Consider the following 11,981-nt stretch of genomic DNA (forward strand, 5'->3'; position numbering starts at 1 on the left):
CCTAATACAATCACACTGGGCATTAGGTTTCAACATAGGAATTTTGGAGGGACACAAACATGTCAACCATAGCACCCAGACACAAAACAATTCTTCATAGTCACAGACAGAGAATTTTGATGTGAGAAACACATGGAGTCCAAGCTTGGCTCTGCCAGTGACCAGCTGTGTAGCCTTTTAGCCATTCCCTTAACTTCTTTGAGCTTCGTTTCCCTTATCTGTAGAGTAAGTCTAACTATTTGGAAGGATTGGTACACGTATCTGTGTTCAATGCAGGTGCTCAGCACATGATCATTTTGCTTCCATTTCCCTCTTTCACTTGGCACAGCTGACCCCTGTGTTGGGAAGACTCCCCTGCAGGCTCTCAACAAACCTCTCCCTCCTTGGAGGCCCAGCTTACATGCCACTTCTTCCATGAAGACTTCCCAGGTCCCCCAAATTAAAAACCTGACTCTCTCCTGGAATGCATTCTGTTGCCTTATGGTGTTGCTTTTTGGTTTCCTCTTTTATATTTGTTCATGTTCACTGAAACTAGTGACATAATATAAAGACATATTAGGAAAAAAATCAGTAGTCTCCCCTCTCCATTTCTACCCCCTCACTACTGAATAACCAATGGTAACATGCAGTATGTATCATTCTACACGTTCCTTTCTGATAATATGCTAACATAAATAGATGCAAATTTATATATGAAGTTTGTTGTGCTTGTGTTTTTACACAAATGTAGTCCCACTGTATACACACTGCTCTGATATTTATTTTTAATCACTTAATAAATCGTGGATGCATGAATAGATATAGGATCTACCTCATTCTTTTGAATAGTTGCATAGTATTCCAAGGCATGGACAAATCATGGTTTAGTCAACCATGCCTCTATGTTTCTAATTGTTGCCACCACAAACAAAATAGTGATAAACATATTTGCTCATACATACTTTCAGAATAGTGCTTTTATTTCTATTGGATAAATTCTCAAAAGTGGAAATATTGGGTCAAATGGTAATTTTCATTTTTTTATTTTGCTAGATACTTCCATATTACTTTCTCAGAAAAATCACAGAGGTTCACATTCCACTCAGCTGAGTTTGAGAAGCTGTTTTCCTGCATCCTTATCACCTCTAGCATATTGTTATTCTTCTCAATATTTGCCAAAATAATGGATGAAAAATAGTGCAATATTTCTCCTTTGATTGCATGTCCTCAACCCTACTAAGTTTAAGTAATTTTTCATTTCTAGAAGTTCTATTTGGCTTTTTTTCAAATCTGCCTCCTCATTTTTGATCATATCTTCTTCACTCATGTTTTAAATACACCCTTGTATTTAAGCACATTAAACACTTATATACTATTCTATTCTATATCCAGTAATCTCTGAGGTGCTTATAGATCCATTGACTCTTGCTCATGGTACTGTTTCCTTTTGTGGTTTGTGACTTTAGACTATGAGCTTGCATTTGTTGGACTGTTATCTGTGTGGACTCTTTGAGGCTTGGTTTGATTGTGCCCTCCCTCCAGGAAGGGTTTTCATTTTCTTTGTCAGTCATCTGAGGGTACTACCAACTCTGGTCCATTTTAAATTACATTTCTGATTGTTGTTGCTGTTTTTGATGAAAAAAGTGAATATTTGGCCTCCAGATCTATTTGAGCTCTAGGATATAGCCAAACATTTTCAGGGGAGACTTTTATCCACCCAGAACCAACGAACGAGACAGTTAAGCTTCCACAGCATTCACCTTTGTTTGATGCATTAAAAAAATATATCCTTTTATAGTCTCTGATCTGACATCCTATCCTGTCCAGAATGGTCCAGACTTTGTCTCCTACTCTCTCCCCTTAAAATAAAAGCTCTAGGACACTCAGAGGTGGAGGTAACCCCAGGGAAGTGGATAGAGTCAGTGCTCAATTATGTCAGAGCTCCTCAGAGCATTTCCTTGACTTCCTTGTCAGCTCACACATAGAGATATACACATTCAATGTTTTGAGATGTTTCGTAGCAAGAGGATATCTCGCCTTCCATATTGCTGGAAACAAAAGCCTAACATATTTTCATACACTCATTTACTTTTCTTTTTTATTATTATTATTTTTTTTATTGGGGAAGGGAGCAGTACTTTATTGGGGAACAGTGTGTACTTCCAGGACTTTTTTCCAAGTCAAGTTGTTGTCCTTTCAATCTTAGTTGTGGACGGTGCCATTCAGCTTCAAGTTGTTGTCCTTTCAGTCTTTGTGGAGGGCGCAGCTCAGCTCCAGGTCCAGTTGCCGTTGCTAGTTGCAGGGGGCACAGCCCACCATCCCTTGCGGGAGTCGAAACCGGCAACCTTGTGGTTGAGACGACACGCTCCAACCAACTGAGCCATCCGACAGCTCAGCTTAAAGTGCCATGTTCAATCTTAGTTGCAGGGGGCGGAGCCCACCATCCCTTGCGGGACTCGAGGAATTGAACTGGCAACCTTGTGGTTGAGAGCCCATTGGCCCATGTGGGAATCGAACTGGCAGCCTTTGGAGTTAGGAGCATGGAGCTCTAACCACCTGAGCCACCGGGCCGGCCCCATTTACTTTTCATTAAAGTTAATTGTGCCCATATCTTTAGGACAGAGACATGTCTCAGGCACCTGTGTCCCTAGCACCCAACCCTAGCCAAGGTCGGTATCAGTAACTCTTGATTGAATAAATGAAGTGACAACCCATGTGGGGAGGAGGGGGAAGAAGAGATTGGAAAGGTACCTTTGTCTGGATGGGGTGATTCTGGATGGGTGATGCCATAGATCCTGAAGGAATGGGCACTGATATTCACGGAGCCCCACTCTAAGAAAGTCTTGTAAATACATCATTCTAGTGTTTCCCAAATTTCCAGGATGACAAGATACTTGTTAAATATACAGGTTTCCAGGCCCTCCTTGGTAATTTGGTTTCAGGACTCTGGAGGTGGCGTTCCAGAATGGTGTCTAACAAGCATCAGGGAAGTTTGGGAAACACAATAGATTATTTCACTTAATTTAATTCTCACAACAACCCAGCAAACTCAGTACTCCCATGTATTTTTCAAAAGATGCAACTGGAGCTGAGAGAGGGGAAATAATGGATGGTCACATAGCTGGTAAATGGCAGATTCCCGGGTCCCATTCCCAGTTGTCTCTCTCTAAAGCTTTATCTTTCTTTGCCAGATACTGGTTGGTTATTATTGTTATTATTTTTTCCAAGTTTTTTCACCATTAGTTTATTAGTTTATAACCAAAAGTAATTCTTTCCTTCTTTTTTGTGGTAAAAAACACATAACATTAAATTTGCATCTGAACCATTCTTAAGTGTACAGTTCAGTAGTGTTAAATGTATTCACACTGCTATGTAACAGATCTCCAGAACTTTTTCATCTTACAAAACTGAAACTCTATACCCATTTAAAAATTTCCCTTTCTTCCCTCCCTCCAGCCCCTGATAACCACCATTCTACCTTCTATTCATTTGATTACTTTAGATATCTCATATAAGTGGAATCATACTAGATTGAAGGAAAACGACTTGGAGCTTATGGGCTCTGGAGAAACACACTGTTTCCCAATAAAATTTATTTTTTAAAAAAGTAAATACTACCAGTCATGATTTATGACTCTTGATATTGACTTTGACATCTGGCTGAAGTAGTGTTTGTCAGTTTCTCCATTGTAAAGTTATTCTTCTTTTGCTGCCTTTTCATACTGTCCTCTTTGGAAGAAAGTCATTATGCACAGCCCATACTTTAAGAGTAGGGAGTTATGCTTCCCCTCTTTTAGGGTTATATGTTGTTGATATAGATTTTTTTAAAAAGTCAGTTATTTTATCAGCAAAAAAAAAAAAGGGTTTATTTGGGAACAGCAAAGAATGGCAATGTAGGACAGGCAAGTTATGGCAAAACCATAGGCAAGTTTTAAAAACAAAGGAGAGGACCTTTCCATTGCAGAGCAAAGGGGGAGCTGGGAGGGGTGTCCCAAAAAGAGAGTCCATTGGCAGAAACTGGGAGTTGTAAGTATAGTGGCTTTTCACTGGCTGAGCTGTTGCCATGCAAGGAGAAAATCTTCCTTTCACCTACTGTGGTAATAAAGTAGAAAAATCTTCCTGTTGGAGATCCACGTTAGCCTTTCTCCCTGTTTGGAGGTAAACGATCATGAGTAGTAAAGCCTGAGAACTCCCAGTACAGGCCCTCCCAACTCCAATTTTAGTTGAGGTTTCCTTTAGTAATTTTCACAGTTTTAACAAGCAAAATAACCACACAAGTTATCTTAGTTCTTTTCATCACTGGTCACACTGCACGTTTAGCAACTGATCTGAGGTGGATAAATAGCCCTCACTGGCCCCCTCCCCCCAACTCCTGGAGCCCCACTTTTCTCATCTGTAAAACAGATGTTGGTGATCCTTCACTCCCTAGGACTGTGGGGAATAGTCTCCTGCTTTCAATGTCAGTTCCTTCTGCCTCCCCCATTTGGCTGTCGGGGACACCCGGGTGAGAGGGGAAGAGGCTAGACTTGGGTCTCCCCCGAAGCCAGGCGCCAGGCGCAGCCCACGACACTCCTAGGTTCTAACCACACCCTGGGACCAGCTTCCCCCACCCCAGGGCGGGGAGCAGGTGTACTTCCGCCACCCGCAAGTATCTCGCCCGTGGCGGGCCGGGCGGGGTGCGGAGCGGCGGCCGGGCTGCGCGGTGCCAGCTGCCTGCAAGGCCAGGATGATGAACCTGCCCTCGAAGCCTCCCTCCCTGCGGCAGGCGGCCCCCGCGGGCTCGCCAACGGTGAGTGCACAGCCCGGATCCGGCGGGAGCCTGTCCTGCCGCCTCTCCCTTCTTTCACTCTGTCCGTCCCTCCCTTCGGGTCAGTCGCCTCCGTCCCAGCTCCCGCTTCTGGTGCGCCTTCTGACTCCCGCCTTCTTTGTTTCTCCCGGCTGTTCCTTCCGCGCCACGGTCTCAGTTCCCATTCAGGCTCTGTCCAGCCTCTCGTCTTTGCCCTCTTTCTTGCTTGGCTGCCTTGGTTTCTCTCCTTCTTTTCTTGGTCTTTGTTTTAGCTGCTCTGTGTGTGTCCTCTCTGTTCCCTGGTTTGTCCTAGTTGACCGCTCTTCCGCTGTCTCTCTCCCTTCCCTGCTCCCATCCCTCCTGCCCGGGTAGACGCAGACCCAACCAAAGGCTGCCAGTGTATCCTTCCCTCACCCCTCAAACCTCCACCCTCTCCAGCCTGCCCAGCCCTCTGGCTGGGTCCTGAGTCAGCCTGATGGCTTGCCCCCTCCCAGGGCTTGGGTGAGGGAAGTTTGGGGGAGGACCAGGAAAAGGTCCGGTGGGCGCTAGGAGCAGAGCATTCTGATCTGTCTTGGGCTAGGTGCCATCAGGAAAACTTGTAGAAAGGGAAAGCAGATCCAGCAGTGGGGAGACTGTGGTTCTTTCCCATAGGGCGATTATAACGTCATTGTTTTGACTATTGACAAAGTCACCTGTTCAGTGGCAGGGCTGCCTGGGTGCTCAATAAATGTCCGAATGAATTACCCAGCAAGAGAGGGAGCCAGCCTGGTGCATGACGCCAGGTAGGGCAGATTGACCTTTGTCAGAATACCAGGTGCTTCTGTAAATCGGTGCTGCCAAGTGAGCTCCATTCAATTCAATAGACATTTACTGAGCATCACCAGTACCTACTGCTGGGCCCTGCAGTAGGTACTGGTGACATAAATGAATCAGGGATAGTCCTTCCTTAGGCACCGCACAGCCTAATGGGGGATCCAGATGTAAAGGGAATTATAAGATAGGTAACTACTGTGACAGTGGAAGTACAAGGCCCTCTGGGATCACAAAGAGACAACCCATCTAGAAAGATCCCTGGAGGAATTAGGTTGAAGGACGAGTGGGCTAAGTGAAGCAAGCCTGGGCTGCAAGTGGCCCGGCCTGCTGTGGATGGGTGGGGGTGGGGGAGCAGCAAGCTGTTCCGGTAGTTGATTGCCAGGGTTGCTAAGGGCCTGTAAACCTTGTTAAGGAGTCTAGAGTTTATCTGGAAGGGAATACAGGGTCACTGAAGTGTTTAATACAGGGGGTGACAGATCAGATTTGCACTTCAGAAAAACTACTCTGGCTTCAGAGTATAAATTGTATTGGGGGAGGGCACTTGAGGGGGGCAAGGTGTCATGGAACTACAGGACTCAGGCATTTAGGACTTGGTGACTGATTTTGTGTGTGTGTGTGTGTGTGGGGGGTGTGTTTAGCATGGAAGCAGAATGTAAGATTATAGCCCAGCCTGGGATTCTGGCTCAGAAAACTGAGATAGGAAACAATGGAAAAGGTCAGGTTGTGAGGTAGGAGGAGATCTTGAGGGACATATGAATGGAGATGTCCCTCCATTGACTCCACTAAGGGTGACCTAAGGAAATGTATGAATGTTTGGCAGGGGGTTTGCAGATGTGTAGGGATCCTTTAGACTAGAACTGGGGGAGAGCTGAGCGTGTCTGACTCATCCCTGTGTCCTCATGGCCAGCACTGGCCTGGCACCCAGCAGGGGCTCCTAAAGACCATGTGTCCCCAGCCCATGTATACAGGGCCTGAGACAGGCTTTCCCACCAAGGAATGCTTCAGCAGCGTGACTGGTAGAAAAGGTGAGGAAGAGATGCCACAGGGAAGAAAGAGCAGGTGGTCCGGAAGAGGGGTGGAAAAGAACTCTTCCATCTGCTAGAAACACATGCTGTAGTACTTATGGATGAGGTAGGAAGTCTGGGATTTCCAAAGAGATTGGGAGTTTTGGGGGAAAAAGGATGGAAAGAGAGACAGAATGAAGAAGCTTGGAAACAGAGCAGAGGTCTTATTTGATAAACAAGGAAATGGGGCCGAGAATGTTAGGGCAGGAAGCTATTTTGTGAAGCATCTGGCAACAAGCTTCAGAAACAGCACTGAAGTGACTGGATTCATTAGGCTTTCAGAGCTGGAGAGACTTAGCGTTCTCTTCATCTATTTTGCATCCCTATTTTATAGATGACTAAGCTTAGGCCCAGAGAAGTGGGCTGCCCCAGGCACACAGCTAAGTACTGGCAACAGTGGGACTGGATGCCCGAGTGGTGGGGACAGGGCACTCATGCTGTACTGGAGTCAGACTGACATGGGTTTGGTCTCAGCTCAGACTTCAGCACTTACTAGTTGTGTGACCCTTTTTTCTGACCTTCCCTTGCTTGTAATGTGGGGGCATTAAGAGCACCTCTGAGCTTACAGGAGTGATGAGAGCACATGGATTCATTCAAGGGTCAACATCTGCAAATTTGCATTTAACTATCAGCTGTACAGAGGGACCTCAGTGTTAACCGAAGCGCCTTCCCAAGGGGACTTGAGGTTTATGGGAGAAAGAGGGAGTCACAGATTCCGGGCTTATTTTTCTCGTGGCTGTATTGTATGGCTGCTGTCAGAGTGCATCCTCTCCTTTCCCTTCTCCCCTCCCGCCTGCAGAACTGTCCCCTGGTAGGAGCTGTTGCCATGGCAACTCGATTCTCCCCAGGAGTTTGGCTGTCTTTGGTTCTCTTAATTCCAGTACTTTAATCTTAGAGGTAGAGTTCACAGACAAGTTGAAAATGAGGTCACCCCTAAATGAAATGGAAGGACATTTCGGAGCCCTGGCCCTGGCCCTGCAGTGACTTGTGGTAGAGTTCTCAGGTCACTGATTTCTTAGAAATCCAGCCTTCCCTGTAACACTACACAGATCTTTTCTGCAGCAGCAGCCATCACATCCCCTAGGAAACCTTCCCTGATAATCTCCAACACACATCCACAAAAAGCCGACACCTCCTACCTTTGAGTCTTCCTTCTCGCTCATACATTTAAGCCATCTGTTTCCTTTTCTCCCCTGTGAGCTCCATGAGGGTAAGGACTGTTGTATGCATCTACTTAGGAGGCTTGAATGGAACAGGTCCTCCCTACATTTTGTTGAATGAATGAGTAACTAAGGGAATGAAGAGTGGATATATTTGAAGGCTGAATACTAATTTATACAATGACTAAAAGCACAAGCTTCAGGGTAAAATGGGACCTGAATTCAAATTCTGACATCATCACTTAATAGCTGATTGATCCTAGGCAATTTATTTCACCTCCTTCAGCCTTAGTTGCTTGATCTGTAACATGGAGACTTAATGCATTCTTCATAGGATAGCTATGAGAATTGAGTTAGAGACTACATGCAAAGGGCTTTGCATAGTCACTAGGCTGTGAGAGAGGGGCTGTGTCCTGCTTGTTCCTCATTGTGTCCCCGATACCTGGCACAAAGCAGGCACATGCATATTATTGAACAAGTGAGTGAATTTTAAATAATGTAAGTCGTTCAGGAAGCTGGTTTGTCAGGACACAACTGGTATATCACCTCATGTGTAATCATTGCTATACTGTCTTCTGGTATTTTTGCTAGGCCTGTGTGACAGCACTTAGTATTCCTCAAATGCAGCCTGTTTCCACGTTCCTCTCCACATGGGGCTGTGGGCGTCTCCAGGCAGGCACCATGGGGGTCTCACCCACATCCATAGTGCTCAGCCCAAGGTTGCCCATAGAGAAGAGGCCTCTAAAAATTCTATTGAACCGCTTACCCTAACTCAACATGTATACCTCCCTTTATAGTTTAGGAGGCAGTTTTACCTCCACTGTACCTGCTATTACTGGCCTTTTCACCACCAAGGATATTCCTGATATTTAATCTCCATAAGCCTGTATTTTGACAAAACATCCATCAAACAAATTCCATTTGTTCATCAAAGTCATGCCAACTGCTAATCAGAACTTCTGATCTATAGGAAATAAGAATTTTTATCCTCATCTCTCAGCAGAGGAAGTGGACGCAAGGAAGTACTGCGAAAACGCCTCCTGAATGAATGCATGTGTGATTTCTTTGGCCTTTCAGAAAGGGTGAAAATGGTTTGCCCCTCCTCCTTTTTTACTATATCTTAGATCTGAGCACCCACGTTGGGAACACCTGACTTCACAACAGCTCCATATCCCCATTTTATAAACGAGGAGACTGAGGTGAAAGGAGGGAAAAACCTTGCGAACGGCCACAGGCTTTAGAAGTATTGTCACTGGGACTTGCTTCCGCAGCAGCCTACTAATATGCTGTGACCTAAATGAGAAAGTTAAAATGCTTGAATATGTATTCTTATATCAAATGGAAATATTTTTCTTCCTTAAAATGTCCATTCCCTTGAGCTATATACATCGTACCCCTTCGGTACAAGAGCCTTTCCATAGCTGAAGACACTCATGGCGCTCCTAAATTCTGTGCGGGGTTATTTGAATGAAATTTGAAATAATTTGAATGAAACTTGAAAGTAAGTCATGAGCTCCCTGGAGGTAGAGCTATTGGTTCACTGCTTCTTGTGCCTCCAGGTATCTCCCGTCGTGGAGCTGAACGTGGGAGGCGAGTTCTATACGACCACCCTAGGCACCCTGAGAAAACTGCCGGGCTCAAAGCTGGCAGAAATGTTCTCCCTCTCAGCCAAGAGCTTCACGGATGCGAAAGGCCGCTTCTTCATTGATCGCCCCGGCACTTATTTCGGACCCATCCTGGACTACCTGCGCTGCGGCCAGCTGCCCACGCAGCACCTCCCGGAGGTGTACCGTGAGGCTCAGTTCTACGAAATCAAACCTTTGGTCAAGCTCCTGGAGGACACGCCGCAGATCTTTGGTGAGCAGGTGGCTCGGAAGCAGTTCTTGCTGCGAGTGCCCGGTTACAGCGAGAACCTGGAGCTCATGGTGCGCCTGGCGCGCGCAGAGGCCGTGGCGGCGCGCTGCTCCAGCGTCCTCGTGTGCGCGGTGCGCACGGAAGAGGATGCCGCGCACTGTGCCGAATCCCTGCGCGTCCTGGAGGCGGACAAGAGGTTGGTCGTCAAATTCGGGCCTTGGAAGGCGTCCCCGGTCATCAGGGACCTCCTGGACTCCGTGCGGATGGACATTGAGGCCCAAGGGTACCAGGTAGAGTACGACTACTGCTCCAAGAAGACATTCCTACCTAGGCTAGTGGCCTGTGAATACTTCTATACGTTCCTCTTCAAATGGTGGTGATCCTCAGGGGCAGGGTTTACTCTGGTGGGGCTTATGAAATTAAAGTTGCCTTCAAAAGCCATCTTCCTTTAATTTCACAAACAAACATCAAACAACTTCTAAGGTGGTCTGTGAAGCTTGCCCCCAAATATTTGTCTCCCCCTTGAGGACTTTCCACTCATTGCAACGGACTCCGCTGTACTTGCCTAGTGAGGTGTGACTGCTCCCTCTTTAAAGCCTCACGTATTAATACCTGTCAGACCCTTCCCTTGAAGTCCAGTAGCAAGGCTGAGATGAATTGGAATGCTCCAAAAATGCTTTGGTTGAAGATGCGGGATGTCAACAGGAAATTAACAGGATACCATGAATCTAGAAAGTCTCATCTAAAAAACGTAGTCTACCCAGCCTCAGCTTGTGGGCCAATCCATTAGCCCTGGTATGTGCCTTAGGAGGAAGACGCCAAGGTAGTACCTGCAGTAGATGACGCTCAGATCTCCTTTCCCAGATGCCCTGAGTGTTGGCTGCTAAAGCCTCACAGCTGTCCTCTGCTCTAGAGCAGTGGTTTGCAAAATATGGTCCCTGGACAAGCAGCATGAGCAACACCTGGAAACTCGTTAGAAATACAGATTCTCTGACCCCCCCCACCCCCGCCCCCGCCCCCCGCCCCCATCTACTGAATCAGAAACCCTGGGGGTTGGCCCGGCAGTCAGGTTTAACACGCTCTCCAGGTGATTATGATACACTCTAATCTTGAGACCTGCTCTAGGAAAGAATTTCCATCTGGCTTGTGTGGAAGTACAGACGACTGACCCCTTACCTCAAGGAAGAACCAACTCTGGAGCAGCTCCTGTTCCAGAGCTCTTTGTGGGATCAGGCTGAAGTCAATCTTCATCTGACACCACATTCTTGCTTAGCATTTTTCCTCTGCTCTACCCCATTTGCCTCACTCCCCTTCCCTTGAAAGCACATCCACAATAAACCACTTGCACAAGAAGACCCTGTCAGGTTCTGCTTCTCAACCGAAGACATATGTAACTCTAAGAAGGATACATACATATAGACATTCATCCTTCTACAAGTCCTGATCTGGGTTAGATGACTCCCTTCCCAGTATTCCCGCCTTCCCCAGGACTGAAAGTCAAGTTTAACTGTCAAAGTTTAAGGAATTAGCACTGAGTCAGGGAGTTCCACATTTAAACATAAAATTGCTCAGAACAAAGTCATTTTCAACAAGTGTTATAATTCTGTAAGTTGCATCTTTTTTCTTATTTTCAAAGTTTGTTCCATGTTTTCCTTTCTTGGTATTTAATATGGCTGACAATTTAAAGTGGAAAACTCCTGTATGTCTCCTTGAACATTTTATCATGAAGCAATTCAACATTATTTATTGAAAGCCTGAAAAAGAAGTTCATACCTTTTGGTTGGTATGATCAGTATGAGATTAGATTGTGAGGAGACACCCTGCTTCTTAAGATTGACATAGGATTGCTTAAAATTTCAATTTCATGAATTTTGGAAAGATCAATGTTCTTCCCAAGATTTCCGCACATTCCCAGAGGGGCTGTCTTCTCATGGTTGGCTCTGGTTCTCTGCTTCTGTTGGATTCATTCAGCATAGGGAGCATCTAGAACAGGGGTGTCCAAACTGTTTTCAACATTTGTCACCAAGGGCCATATGCGGTAAAATACACAAACAGCCGGGCCACTCACTGGAGGTGAAGTATGTCTTGCCTCACCTGGTTTATTTAAGTAAACTAAATATATTTTTGGAATTTGCTGCGGGCCAGTTAACAAGGATCATGGGCCGCAGTTGACCCGCGGGCCGCAGTTTTGACACCCCTGCTTTAGAGGCATGCCAAGTTTCTACCAGCCTTCTTGTGTTCTTGTCATTTGCCAGAAGTCCAAGTTCCAGTCTAGCTACCATTTTTTATTGCTTTGGCTCTAGCCTGCATCCCTTGGGACCTGAT

General features: G+C 46.0%; 1 protein-coding gene across 1 annotated transcript; it reads left to right on the forward strand.

The window, feature by feature from the left end:
• Positions 1-4,575: 4,575 nt before the first annotated feature.
• On the forward strand, positions 4,576-11,006 carry KCTD14 (potassium channel tetramerization domain containing 14). Its single transcript, XM_019726391.2, has 2 exons — positions 4,576-4,768; positions 9,362-11,006. The coding sequence occupies exons 1-2, from the start codon at positions 4,706-4,708 to the stop codon at positions 10,034-10,036; spliced, it is 738 nt and encodes a 245-aa protein (XP_019581950.2). The 5' UTR covers positions 4,576-4,705; the 3' UTR covers positions 10,037-11,006.
• Positions 11,007-11,981: the final 975 nt, after the last annotated feature.

The sequence above is a fragment of the Rhinolophus sinicus genome, linkage group LG06 (genome assembly GCF_036562045.2).
Source record: "Rhinolophus sinicus isolate RSC01 linkage group LG06, ASM3656204v1, whole genome shotgun sequence".
NCBI classification, from domain to species: Eukaryota; Metazoa; Chordata; class Mammalia; order Chiroptera; family Rhinolophidae; genus Rhinolophus; species Rhinolophus sinicus.